At 40.4% G+C, this 14636-nt stretch overlaps 1 protein-coding gene across 1 annotated transcript; it reads right to left on the bottom strand.

Moving 5' to 3' along the window:
* Window positions 1-601: 601 nt before the first annotated feature.
* LOC119778684 (probable ATP-dependent RNA helicase DDX5) lies at window positions 602-14191 on the bottom strand. The gene is made up of 13 exons (XM_038278033.1): window positions 14024-14191; window positions 10653-10830; window positions 10416-10512; window positions 9865-9998; window positions 9709-9774; window positions 9485-9626; window positions 9245-9405; window positions 8461-8633; window positions 8176-8286; window positions 4859-4920; window positions 4709-4768; window positions 3049-3270; window positions 602-1394 (listed from the first exon to the last, which is right to left on the bottom strand). The coding sequence occupies exons 1-13, from the start codon at window positions 14062-14064 to the stop codon at window positions 952-954; spliced, it is 1890 nt and encodes a 629-aa protein (XP_038133961.1). The 5' UTR covers window positions 14065-14191; the 3' UTR covers window positions 602-951.
* Between the last annotated feature and the right edge of the window lie 445 nt (window positions 14192-14636).

Below are 14636 nucleotides of genomic sequence, written 5' to 3'. Positions count from 1 at the left end.
TGAGATATATGCAGTTATATATTTTGCAATTGATATATAAATAAATGATAAAAAACAAACTGTTATATGTTAAAGATTGTTTTACAAATAATTTATATTCATATATATTTAGAATTTTAAGAAAATACTTTTTAAATTAATTTTATGTAAATTTCTTAAATTTGTTATTGTCAAATAGTGAATGGCAAGTTGTGTCTATAAATGCTGTTTGTCCTTATAAGTTTGTCTAACCTTCCAAAACTCTTTTCCAAACTGTTTTTTTTTTTAAATCATTTTATATATAAGAATTTGTTTTGGTCTTTTAAGTGGTTGTGACATGTATGAGATTGTAATATTATCTCTGACTTGTCATTTATGTGATTAGAGGTTTGTGCAAATCCCTCCCACTCAGAAATTCAGATCCATTCAGAAACTTTTAGCCTATTTTCAGTCAAATCTTTGGGACGAATAAATCACACTGACAATTAAAATGCATTAGTTTGGTTTAATCTTAAGAATCAGGTTTATTGATATATGCTGTTCTAAAAACAAAAAAACTTTGAACTTTACCACGAGTTTGAAGGTTTTGAGGAAAGAAAAAAAAAGGGCATATTTACACACATCACACTTAAACCACCACTTTTTATTTTCTCCTCTTTATTTAAAACGGGGCCACCGGCACCCTTTGATACAACTTCCATTACATCACTTTAAACTGAAAGTGAACACAGGATTACCTAGTAAAAATAAATTACCGAGGAATGTAACAAAAGAAAAAAAAAAAAAAATGAAAAAAATACAGTCCAGGAAAAAGTGCAGCAAACTTGTTTACACGACGGGAGGCTATGATCCCATTTACTCTTCTGGGTTTACTGAATAATTCCAACCATGCTGTAAGCAAAACAACATTAAACAAAGAATAACAAGATTCGTACGGTAAGACTGCTTTTCAAATGTGTTTATATACAATATTTACTGAGGGAATGGTGGCGGCATGGGGTAGGGCACCATGGGCGGTGGGGGCGGGGCCTGTTGGTTCTGTGGTGGAGGCTGAGAGTTGAAGGGGAAAGGCGCGTGGTTCACGCCGTTCTGAGCGGGCCTTTGCATGCCGCCAAACTGAGGCGGGCCTTGGAAGTTCTGGTTGCCAAAGCCACCTTGGTTTGGTGGAGCGCTGAAATTACCCTGTCCGTTAGTGTTGTTGTAATTGTTGCCATAGTTACCACTGGGATTGCTATTGCCGCCTCCGTAATTCCCGCTATTTTGGGCTTTGCTCCCCCCGAAGGCAGTTTTGGACCCGTTGCCGAACCCTCTATCGTTGTCCCTGTAGCCGCCACCGCCAAAATTACTTCTGCCGCCCCCTGAATACCTATCGCGACGATCATCCCTGTAACCACCTCTTCCCCCCCTTCCACGACCTGCAGAGGAAAAGAAAAGCAAGGGAACAACAATGAATATATAGCAATGCGAGAGAAAACTAAAATTCAAACATTAACTCTCAAGGATTTTGATACTGATTAAAGAACAGATGTAGATGTTGGTGAAGATTCTCAGTCATTCCAAAAAAAGTTAAATAATCCACTGGACTTTGTTTCACAGACATTTTGCTTCCTACACGCCCCTCTCAAACCACCCGTTTTCTTTTTTCTTAAAAATAAGTGGTTTGAGAGTGGAGTGAAGGAAGCCATCTATGTTCATCTGTTTCTATTTGCATGTTTTCTAAACAAAAACCAGGCTTTGTTGGGCTGCTGGATAAAACCTGGAACTCAACGCTTTTTCTGACATTTTGAATTAAAAAAGCTTCCTGGAAGAGAAACGTCTTCAAACTTGGAAACAAAGTCCAGTGGATTGGTATTTTACTTTTTAGGAACAGATGTAGATTGTGGCTCAAAGCTAAAAACATTTCACTTCTGAGAAGTTATACCAAAACTACCTTCTAAAATAAAAATCTTCACAAGGACCATAAGCTTTAAAAAGATGATTGCTAAAGAAACGTCTCACACTATATTGTATTTATGCATAATAATGGGAAGTTAAGTGGAAAGAAAATATGTTGAGGGAGAAAAAAAACAAACACTCTTTTTAATGTTTCACAATTATCACTACTGGTTACTCTTGTTAAGGGTGAGCATTTACTGTATTGTTTATCTTTATTGTGAGAAGTTTCCAGTCAGAGAATTTTGATCTAAACAATAGATTAGAATAAACATCGAATAAGAACTGGATGAATCGTCATTTCCTTTATTCTTTTTCTTTGGGGAATAAACAGGATTACATTTTGTTACTACAAGATGTTTAGTATTATAAACAATACTTTAACTGTTTTGGAAAAGCCCACTTTAAAGGTGATTATTCTTCAATAGTATAATCATTATTGTGGGGCAGATACCAAAGATGGAGAAAAAATAATTTTGTCACTTTTATTATGAGATTTCTGATGCAGTCACAGTAATACAGCAGCAGCCATTTAAAATGGCCCTTCCCAGTCAAACGGCAGCTGAATGGTAGCCCACTTCCCTGAAACTCCCAGCAAAATCCCCTCAAACTTCCATCCACTGCAGCAACCTCCTCATTCATATTTTTTTTACCCCGACTCTACCTTTTCACTGAATTACAGGGTCTGACCAGGAGATGGCGATTCTCCTTAGATGTTAATGTCCACATATCATGACAGAAAGAATATTTCAGTACAAAGATGGTGTTTAAAAAGGAATTGTAGGGGACCAGCCAAGCGCCCATCAAGGAAAGTTGTGAAACTTTGAATGGCTACTACTGTATATTTTGTTTAAAAGGTCTGCAAAATTTTTTTTGCATTACTTTTATAATTATTAAGAATAGAACCAAAAGTTCTGATAAAACCTGACCTTAGCCTTACTTTTTAGCTTTCTAAAGTTATACATTTCTGTAAAACCTAAAATAAAACTACTTTTAAAGTTTTTATTAACTGCAAGCCACAATCAAACCACGAATGTCTGAATTATCAGTGGAAAATGGAGATCGAGTCATTCTAACTTCTTGGTGCCACATTTTGAACGTTTAAATGACCTTTTCTAATAAATGAATAATCTCTACCTCCTCTGTCTTCTGCCATCTGGATCAGCTTGGGATTGATGGCCTGGTTGGCCTCACGCAGCACAGAGATCAGGTCACTGGCCTGTTTCATGTTGTTGGGGGTGAAGAAGGTGTAGGCGGTGCCCGTTTTTTGACTGCGGGCCGTGCGGCCAATGCGGTGGATATAGTCCTCGGAGGAGTTAGGGTAGTCATAATTGATGACAAATTTCACATCCTCCACATCTGTGAAAGTGTTGCAGTGTGGCAAAACAATACAAAGGAGGCCACCGGATTTTGCACACCACAACAGCCAGATCAAAAGGGGAAAGTTAGCAGCTGTAAAAAATGCTGGAGGGGAGAAAAGCGGTTATTTTTGGCTGTGGAAGGAAAGACAGCGGTGTTAAAAAATAAAAGGAGTGTGTACACATCTAATCCATGGGAATACTACTGTGGGAAGAGAGAAACGATGCACACTCCCATTGCTTACCCTGATCAAGAGATTCAAGGACATTCTCCCTTTACTACAAAGGGAGATGAGATTAAGGTCTTACCATTAAAGGAGTATGCATTCACTAGTCCTTTCCCAATGCAGCCAAATCCCCCACATATTATCAAGTGACATCCAGGAGCTTCTACGCAGTTAGGCCAACCATATGCACTGGGACCTCCTCATGTGCCAATATAGGACCATTGAGTGGTACATTTTTTTTCAGGTTCAATGTTTTCCCAGTACATTCTCATAGCAACCTTGATATTAAGGCCGCACTGCACGTCTTGCCAAGACAAACTAGACCATGTACCAATTCAAACCACAACCAAAAAGAGCCCCAGCATTGAACCTTGTGGGACTCCGATGCAAGGCATACAGTAATGCCCCGCCTCCCCCTTTATCAGGTTCATCAAGGCAAGATCTTCCAAGAAGCCAGTGTTCACTTGAGAAAATGTCTCTCGTTGGCAGGTCTCGACATGACTATAAAACACAGGCGAGGGAGGAACTTTGGTTTCAGCTTTCTCATTCTCCTTTCTTAAGATGTTCCCCACTAGCCCCTGAACACATGTGCCAGGTCTCAATTTTAAGAGCCAGAAAAAAAAGTTTTCAAACTGCTCTCTCCATTTTTAACGGACTCCAGCGCGTGAAAACAAACCAGCCGTCGAATTTCGACGAGCTGACACCCATTTCTACGTGAACCGAGCGGCTAAAAGCGTTAACGTTATGTTCCAAATCTCAAACAAGTGACTTGCGTAACTGCAACCTCTCACAAAACATGCAAGGCCAATGTCACAGCGTCAAAAAAATGTGGGGTTTTTTTCCGGATGTTTGAGTTGGAACCAGCTGGATGGGTACTTGTTGGGTGAAATCCATGGACAGAGAACAGATGTGCGAGTATTTCAACATCATATCAGAGACAAAGGCTTAGCCACGCAGCCTTTTTGAAGATCACTGGCACACAAGAGCTTTCACCTCTCTAGGCCCACTGGGTGGCAAGCCAGTTGAGCAATTCCAATATGTCCTCCTTCTCCCTCTCGAGGCCTGGGACTGTCATGCCTAGCGCCTGCCACAAAGACTCCACCTTAAGGTGAGGAAAAACTCAGAAAATGCATAGAGAAGTTAAAGAAAGCAAAAAACTTTCTTTAAAATAAGGAAACACTGGTAAGTGGTGCGACTGAAAGGCATACTGACCTAACCCACGGGAGGCCACGTCTGTAGCGATAAGAATCGGAGCTTTGCCGAATCTGAACTCTGAACACAAAAAAATAAATAAACAGATTCAATTATCAGACAGAACCTTCTGGTCCCAGTGTGTTTTTCAGTGACTTGGGAGCGTCATACCATTAAGGACCCAGTCCCTCTCCTGCTGGCTCTTGTCACCGTGGATTCCCATTGCTGGCCACCTATAATCAGACACGCACAAAAAAAAATAAATGAATAAAATAAAAACTACTTTTTTAAAGGAAAAGTCTGGTCTTATTCAGAATTCAAACTTCTGAAAGTTCTTTAAATATGAAATTATTCCATCCTGTTCAATAAATGATCAGTGTTTTTAATTCAGAGTAATTTTCATCTGAAGGTGCTTTACTGGAGGCATCCATGTTTGTCAAAGAACACTACTGCCACCTACTGGTCTGTCACGGTACCTACGAAGGTTACGTTTCAAAACTGTGCATTGTAGATGTGAATTTGAAGTTTTAGAGAGAGTTATAGTCTAAGTTTTGTATTTGTAGAATAATAAAAATTCAAAATTTTTATTTTTAAAGCTGTTCTACTTTCATGTAGTAGTTGCAGTGCTTTATTATAATTTATTATTTTTACCGGTGTGACACAGTGTGTCAAAATATAAAATGAAGGCATAACTTGTTAAGTTTAATTTGTAACTAACAGCAGCAGATTCGTGCAGTTGTATTTGTTTATTTGTATTACCGTATTTTCACGACCATAAGGCGCACCGTACTAAAAGGCGCAGTCTCAGTTATGTGTGCCATTTCTGTATTTAACACACACATAAGGCGCACCGGACTATAGGGCGCATTTTTTTATATACACAGGTACATGTCCTCTACTACCTTTAAATAGCTCTACTGCGTATTTTAAAAATACAGCGGGCCTAAAACTGAGTATGACTGTGCTTTATTCATGTATTTATTACAAAGTATTAATCAAACCCGCGAGCTGGCCGTGAGAGAGACACATCGCAGATGACACAGCGCTGTGATTACTCCTAAATTAACTTAAAATCCTGAAACCTGCCGACGGAATATGTTCGCTTTTATTGCCGGTATCCTGGTGCCTGCAGTATAAATTATTTAGATGAAAAACACCTGCCAGCCGCCGCGGTGAGGCTGCTGTTGAAGGGATTTCTGCTGTCGGTGCACCGCTGGTATGTGGGGGTCTGAGCGCCTCCGACAGAAATAGATAATCTGGATGAACTGACTGCAATTATTAAGTTTTCAGGTGGCCTTTCTCACTTAAAAACATATTTATACTTATTTATTCCCACTGATCACAGCAAATATAGCTGCAAGATTTAGATTATTTAGATGAAAAAACACCTGCCAGCCACCGCGCTGAAGAGGAGACCCGCCCAGAGGCTGCTGTTGAATTAAGTTTTCAGGTAGAAAAATAGAGCGGGAGCAAAACTAAGTATGATTGTGCTTTATTCATGTATTTATTACAAAGTATTAATCAAACCCATCAAAGTCATCATCCTCTGTTTCTGAATTAAACAGCTGCGCTAAATCAGACATGCCAATTTCCCCTTCTTCGCTGTCAGAGTCACTTTCCGTGCAGCGCGGCTCCTCAGAAATAATGCCGGCTTTTGCGAAAGCTTGTACAACAGAGTCAGCAGACACGTTAGTCCAAGCATCTACAATCCATCCGCAAACTGTGGCGTAACTTGCCCGGCGCTGCCTTCCACTTATCCTGAAACTGTGGTCTCCGTCTGTCATCCATCGCTCCCACGCCGCTCGCAGCCTTACTTTGAACGGCCGCTTCACACCGATGTTGAGCGGTTGAAATTCCATTGTCAGACCCCCGGGATAACGGCGAGCACAGCGTTCATTTGATTCACCTTTTTTTTTCACATCGGCTGTGAGATGGGCACGCAGCGATGGTGATGCGTGGAAAAAAGCACCTGGTCTCCTCACATACACCTGCCTTTCATCATCTCCTCATCCATCCAGCCTTTTTCATTTAATATCATATGTCATCAGAGCACTGTGTCTGTCTCGCTGTCAGCTCCCAGATCAGCTTCTCTGATTGGTTGATGCGGCGAGTCCAGCAGCAAAACTTCAATTTTTCCATCTCGAGCAGCAGCAGCGCGTTGGCGGTGCGTCAGATGCTTAAACGCTCCTGCAGCTCAAAACGCCCTGCAGGACCTTTTGCTGCACCTATATGCGCGTCAACCATTGACTTTGCATGTAAACTCGCTGCTTCTGCTGCACCTGCTGGGTCCGGTTCACACCGATGTCGAGCGGTTGAACAGCGAGCACAGCGTTAATTTGTTTCTCCATGTTTTTCACATCAGCTGTGAGATGGGCACGCATGGAGTTACATATTAACAGCGATGGTGATGAGTGGAAAAAAAAACACCTGGTCTCCTTACATTCAGCCACTCTTTCATCATCTCCTCAATGAGGTGGTCTCAAAAGTCGCAGTTATAACACACATAGGGCGCACCGCACCATAGGGCGCACCGCACCATAGGGCGCACCGCACATTTTGAGGGAAAAAAAAGACGTTTAAGTGCGCCTTATAGTCGTGAAAATACGGTAAGGAGAAAAAAAAATAGTACTTTTTTAAAAGATTTTAATACACGTTTGCATTTGTTTTGCACTATTTTAGATCAACTGTAGCAAAACTGAATGGAAGAAATCATTGATGTGCAACTCACAAAACAATTTGTGTACTAGTACTCAAGAATTAGAAGAGTTGTAATTTTTTTTGTAATTGTGACAGATTAAAAAAATCTAAAATTACAAAACACCAAAGTTAAAATGCACAAATAGTTTAGCAACAATAGTTCTGCAACATTTGAAGAAAAACAGAATGTAAGACACTTTTGATGTGCAACTTATAGAACAGAATTTTTGTACTTGTATCTGGTGTTTTTCACAACGCGCTATTATCCAAGTCATCTTAAAAGCATTCTTCTTCCAAATTTTGGCTACATATTACATGGTGTTCAATTTTTTTCCCACTTTTACCCGATGTATTCCAGCATCCAGCTGCCATGCTGTGGGCATTGTCAGTTTCACTATAGCTGTGGTGAATTTCAATGGTGAAGTCCTCTGGAAATCTTCAATAATTGTTGTTGATTGCAGATGTGTCTAGTAGTTCCCATTGATTTAGCTTGGAAAGCGGGGAGAATGGCGCTAGGCTTACCGCACCGTGACGTCACTGCCGGAAGATGGCAGGAGGGAGGGGTTACTATATTTGGGCAAAAATGGACGCTCCCAGACTAAATGATAGTGACGAAAATAATTTTAATTTTTTTTTACTGATCAACTCCAAATTCATTAAGTCACTGTGAATGTATTAGTTTTAGGTATAAATAATGATCCATTGATCATTCCTTGCTGACTTGACTTTTCCTTTAACATCTGCTTCCCAGGTTTAAATGAAATTAAAAATGTAAATCAGTGAGTCTTTACCCATCTCTTCTCATTCTCCTGGTGAGCTCATCGCAGCGCCTTTTGGTTTCCACAAAGATAATGGTCTTGTTCTCCTTTTCGCTCATGATCTCCTCCAGCAAACGGAGCAGCCTTAAAACAGCACAAAATATTTCATTTTTTATTTTATGCCTACTGGAGAAGTGACGTATGAGATGCTAGTGGCGGATTGCTTTAGAACCATTTGCTCTTAAAGCATGTTTCTATAAATAATTAATCCAACTTGGAGTTTCTGTGGTGGAAAAGCTCCAAGAATCGCCTACTTACTTGTCCTCCTTCTCCAGGTCATTGCAGACATCAACTATCTGCAGGATGTTATGATTGGCACTGAGCTGCAAAGCCCCGATGTTGATCTGAACGTAATCCTTCAGGAAGTCCTCAGCCAGCTGACGAACCTCTTTAGGCCAGGTGGCGCTCCACATCAAGGTCTGACGATCAGGCTGATAAAGATAGTAAATTAAATTCAGTTTATTTCTATAGCGCCAATTCACAACACATTTAATCTCAAGGCACTTTACAGTTCACCAGATCATCCAGTCAGATTGATTCAAAGTTTTCTATCTAAGGAAAAACAGCTGATTGCATCAACTCATTGACTCTTCAGCAATCCCTCACACTAAGCATGCTTGTAGCGACAGTGGAGAGGAAAAACTCCCTTTTAACAGGAAGAAACCTCCAATAGAACCAGGCTCAGTGTGAGCGGCCATCTGTTGAGGCCCACTGGGGTTCAAGGAGACAGAAGAAGAGATACAAAAAGCAGCTGTAAAATGTGGCTCCGTCCAGGAAACACACAGCCAGGCAGACGAGCTCCGAGCCAGCTCCCATGTCAGAGGATGAAAAGAGCACATCCAGTTAGTCACAGTCAGAGAAACAGGACTACACTGGAAAACAAGCTGATCTCCAACAGCTATAAACAAAGGTGTTGATGGCAGCAGCACAGCTGATATTTCTCTCCAGGATGGAGTCACAGCCAAACAGGAACAGATAAGATGAAGCTACGTATTAAAAGAATTGCATTCAGTAGTCTATCAAATCCAAAGGAGCAACTAACCCGAATTTGATCCACTATTTTGCGGATCTGAGGTTCAAAGCCCATGTCCAGCATGCGGTCTGCTTCATCAAGCACAAGGTAGGTGCAACGACGCAAGTTCGTTTTTCCACACTCCAGGAAGTCGATGAGACGGCCAGGGGTAGCGATGCAAATCTCCACTCCTTCAACAAAAACACAGTAATCAATATGAAGGCCATCAGGACATGTGTCTCTGCATCCAGACGTTAGAAGCAGACATACCCCTTTCAAGGTCCCTTATTTGTGGTCCTTTTGGTGCTCCACCGTAGATGCAAGTAGTCTTGAGACGAGAAGCCCTGCCGTATTCAGCAGCAACTTGTTGCACCTGCTGAGCCAGCTCACGGGTCGGTGCCAGCACCAAGCACTAAGGAGATCAGGTTCAATTTGAACAACTTTACTCATCACTAGTCACAGTTGTTTACATGACAGCACAAAAGCACACTTACAATAGGTCCATCCCCATGCTCCAAAAATGGCTGATGTTGGATGTGAACAATTGCTGGCAGAAGGTACTGAAGGAAGTAAAAAAAAAAAGGTTTAATAAAAGTGACTTTTATTCTGGTGTCTGTTATTAAAACCTCAAACAAGTAGATATCACATACTGCGATGGTTTTCCCAGAGCCAGTTTGAGCAATGCCAACCATGTCTTTACCGCTCAAAGCAACAGGCCATCCCTGGGACTGGATTGGAGTCGGTTCAGTGAAGTTCTGCTTAACAATAACATCCATGACGTAGTCTGTTGGAAAACAGGATATTCAGGTTAAACCGCTGATAACAGGGCAGAAGGTTCGCTATATGACAGAGGGTACATCATGCAGGATGCCATTCCAAAAAAAAAAACAAATCCACTGGAATGTCTTTTCAAGGTTGAAGATGTTTCTCTTCCCATCCAGGAAACTTTTTAAATTAAAAAACTTTAGCGTCGAGTTCAAGGTTTTATACAGTGGCCCATCAAAGCCTTATTTTTGTTCATGCAAATTGAAGGGCTACTATATAAAACCTCAAACTCAACGCTATTCCTGACATTCTGAATTGAAAAAGCTTCCTGGACGGGAAAAGAAACGTCTTCAAACTTGGAAACTTTTTTTGGAATGATTATAACCTGGATGACTGAGAATCTTCACCAGCATCATGCAGAATGTTTGGGGCTTACTTGGAAACGCAGCTTCGTGGAATTTAATAATTGGTTTGGGGCAATCTCTGCCTTTGACCGTAACTTCTTTGCTTCTACGATACTGTTCGACCTCTTGCTGCAATAGCAAAACAAACAAAAGTGACTTTTAACAGCAACCAGATTAAATTTGAGCTTCACTCTGTATATCAAAGCTTAAATATTTCTAATCAAGCAGAATGCAAGAGTTCCACATGTTATTTGAAAAAAGGTTCTCACCAGAGGTCTGTGTGTGACATCTGGATGCTCCTGGTAGAAGTTCTTTTGAAACTTTGGAAGCTCATCCAGGTTCCAGTGTCTCTTCCTCAGCCGTTCTCCAGGGTTTCCAAACTTCCCCTGAGGAGGTCCTCCCCTGTTGCCTCCGCCGCCACCAAAACGAGGAGGTCCACCACCATACCTAGAAGGGAGGGAAAAATCATTTCGTACAAAAAACAAAAACTAATGTTTACATGAATGCCTAAATACAAAGATTAAACTGCCAGCTTTAATAAAGCTGCATCTGAAACGGTCTTCAGGTGTGGGCATTTAGGTCTGTTAGTCCATCCAACTGGCTAAACAAGGTATTGATATGTAGAATCTAAACACACGCTACCTGTCCTATAATATCCTCTCAAAAAAGTACTTCTAAATAATCCTTTGCAATTCTGCTACTGCAAACACAGATGGTGCTTTGGTGAGCTGGTCCTGCTTATGATGTAATATGGGGTCTTTCACATAAACAGCTAGAAACGCACCGGCTCGATACCTGGACTGGATATCAGCTCCTATATTGACCCATTAGCTTCTTTATTTCTACTCTTTATGTGTTATTAAATTAAGTACATTTATATCTCTTAGGCGGTGTCCCAATACGGCTTTCACATCTGATGCAACGTTGATATTACATCTTTAAGAATCGGCTGATACCGATATTGACCTGATAAGATATTAGCACCAATCTCACTAGCTTATATTACTTATTTTATACTGTAGAATGTTAAAGGAGGCTTGTACAAGTAACATTCATAACACAGAAAACAATAGTGGACAAAAGAAGGTAAAAAACAACTGACCCATGTAAAATTAACAGATAAGTTAGAGAAACTTTTAACAGAAGCAGAAAGTACCCGATTTTAGATGCCAGACAATAAAATCTGATATTTGATTTTGGCTAATATTGGACCTATTTCCAATATCACACCCCTAATATCTGTGTTCTTTTTTTAAACCATGTTTATGCCAAGGCTAAAAAATTTACTCACACAGCAAGCTATATGGTTCTTTTATTTTACAGTTTAATCAGGTAATTATCGATTTCGGCTAAAATTCCCGGGTATCGTATTGGAAGAAAAAAAAAATCTAAATGGTGCATCTCTATTGAAAGCTAGCATATTATCTAGATCGCCAAGTTCAATTTTCCATGTTTACTAAGCCTAAACAAGGCTTTGTTTAGGTCTATAAAGCCTTTAAACTCAAGGCCATCTCTGACATTTTTAATTGAAAAAGCTTCCTAGATGGGAAGTGAAACATTTTCAAACTTGGAAACAAAGTCCAGTGAATTTTTTGAATAGATAATTCCAAACTTTTTTGGAATCATCTAGATGCCAGCCCAAATAAACTATGTTTGATTCAAACCTGATCCCTAGTGTTTGTAAACTCTCTGCAACTGTATAGGGCAGAATCTGTGGTCCAAAAGTTGATCTATCGCTATTTAAGGTCACTGTTCCTGTTTTTTTGGCTGGAAACGAGAAAAGTTCTAAGGGCACCAACTTAAAAAATAAAATAAAAAAGTGCGCTCAATTAGTAGTAATAGTGCTCAATTATGCTTTTTTTTAATTTATTTTATTGGCAGAAACAAGAGGCTTTTTTCTTAATTCAGGGAGCCAAAGATGAATGCATGAAGTAAAAGCTTATTCTCATTAGCTTTTGCATAAGAAACTTATTCTACTGTCCAACCTCTTCAGGAACAGCAGTCATGTTTTACTTTGAGTAGACCACTTCCAGACTTTATTTTAGACTCTAAAGCAGGGTTGGGTAATTCCAGTTCCTGGGGGGCCGGTATCCTGCAACTTTTAGATCCATCCTTGGTTCAACACCCCTGAATCAAATGGCTGTGTTTCCTTCTCAGCATGCAGTCAATTCCTCCAGCATCCTCTCAATCATCTAATTATTTGATTCAGGTGTGCTGAACCAAAGGCACATCTAAAAGTTGCGGGATACCGGCCCTCAGGAACTGGAATTGCCGCCCCTGCTTTAAAACTTTAATGTAAATCCCCTGCTTTAACAGCTGCTCATTCTCCTGGTGAGCTCATCGCAGCGCCTTTTGGTTTCCACAAAGATAATGGTCTTGTTCTCCTTTTCGCTCATGATGTCCTCCAGCAAACGGAGCAGCCTTTTGGTGTCGACACCAACATTTTGGTGTCGATCATTCGATTTCATCCTGGACACTACAGAAAATGGGCTAAAAGTGTTAAAAACCGGAATTTTCCTTTAATCTAATTATGACAGTTCCTGTCTGGATATATAGTTACAATCTTCATTCTGTACATAGCAAATATTGGGAAATGGAATGAGAGCTGCGTCCTTCATCTAAGAACAAATTATAATATTTTGATAAGGCTGGAGCCATGGATGTCTAATAACCTGCTAACATGTATGATTTAAAAGAAGATGATGTGGCAGACTGGAGATGTATAAAATGCCTTTTCAACTGTTAATCAGGACCACTTCCTGAGAGGTGAGCAGCTGCCTTCTATAACTAAGCAATTTCTCTGATCTGAGTAAGATTACAATTTCTATCAGAATCTGTTATGTCTAAAGGTTATTTAATACATATAAGTTATAAAAACTTATTTAAAGAGTTTGTCCCCACCGATCGGAGAGATAAAGCTTCCAGATGCGGACACAGAACAGAAGTTTTAGAGATTGAACAAACCATATAATAAGATGTTGCATGTTTTCCTCTGATAAACAACCTACTATGGCAAAGATATTTTTTATACCTACAAGTATTTTTACCAAAAAAATCTTTATATAACATAAATACGATTTCATAAAAGTATCGTTATAAAAGCAGTCAGGAAAGTGTAATCAGGTCAGGGTCTGTGTTCCTGTTAGCTTAGCTGCTAGTTGAACACTGACCAGGAAACAACCCTGTGACCTACTTACACACTGTTTAACAACACGGCCCCGTTTAGCCTCCAGTAAAACATTTAACGGTAGCAAAACATTACCTATCAAATAAGCCTATTTGACACAAATCTGGGGCAATTCAAAATTTAGAGCCGACTGCGTCACAAGGTGGGAGTGAAAGCGCGCAGGCTGCCGCTGAGCCGCAGACACAAGGCCGCCGATTGCTGCCATTTTAGCTCAGACGTCCGGGAGCAAAACTGGGAGCGTTAAACAAACCCTCCGGAGCCCCCAGCACTAACCGGCTGGCTGATACTGACGACTTAACACAGGAATCTCATAAAAACGTCGAGTACTAACAGCGAAAGCAGATTCTTATTTTGTTTTATTTTAGAAAAAACGGCCGCGAAAAAGACGCCATCAGTGGTTAAACACTAAGAAAAAAAAAAAAAAGACACGACCAACGAAGTATTGATACATACCCTCTATCTCTGCCCCGGTCTCTGTCTGAAAAGCCAGGCATTGTTTAGCAGATTGTCGTGGAAAAAGTTGTAAGAATGATAACAGCTCCTGTAAGCACTGAGAGCTGGTACTGGAACTAGGTGAAAAGAAAATGCCGGCCGGTTCACGAAGCCAGAGCTGCGAGGCGGAAATGATGTCAGAGAAGGCGCATAACACATGTATTCATGCGCGTGTGGTCCTATTTTATGTCCGAAATTGACCTAATTTTACCCACGCCTCTCTAAATGCGTTATGGACCATGCTACTGCGCACGTGGACTTAATTTGGTGTTCTTCGCTGTTTGGCAAAGATAATTATGAAGGAGAAATAAAAATCGAATTAAATTAAATCTAAAGAAGTTGACAACTGTGCAGGGGCAGATTTAGGAAATTTGGGGCCCTAGGCAAAGACAGGCAGGGGGCCCTCTGAATTGCGAAGCTACCACATAAAACATACCCATCATACAGACACAGAAATGTTTTTATCCCTTTTCTTGTTGTTTTCCTCTCCACGTTTTCATTTGTCCCTTTTTCAGACATCCCAAGTCTCCCGGAAGTTCAGCGAGTCTCCCTGATATAGATAGGTGTTTACGGA

Source organism: Cyprinodon tularosa, unplaced genomic scaffold (genome assembly GCF_016077235.1).
Source record: "Cyprinodon tularosa strain WSP-4 unplaced genomic scaffold, ASM1607723v1 ctg137, whole genome shotgun sequence".
In the NCBI taxonomy this organism is placed as follows: domain Eukaryota; kingdom Metazoa; phylum Chordata; class Actinopteri; order Cyprinodontiformes; family Cyprinodontidae; genus Cyprinodon; species Cyprinodon tularosa.
The sequence above is the reverse complement of the archived record's forward strand: the minus strand, read 5'-3'. Positions and strand labels throughout refer to the sequence as shown.

What these genes read in the sequence shown, in the direction of transcription:
- LOC119778684 (XM_038278033.1), bottom strand. Translation starts at nt 14,064, where the DNA reads ATGCCTGGCTTTTCAGACAGAGACCGGGGCAGAGATAGAGG. An exon ending in ATGTCACACACAGACCTCTG is followed by an intron (nt 10,513 to 10,652) that starts GTGAGAACCTTT and finishes TTGCTATTGCAG; the next exon opens with CAAGAGGTCGAACAGTATCG. An exon ending in AGGAGAATGAGAAGAGATGG is followed by an intron (nt 4,921 to 8,175) that starts GTAAAGACTCAC and finishes GTCTGATTATAG; the next exon opens with GTGGCCAGCAATGGGAATCC.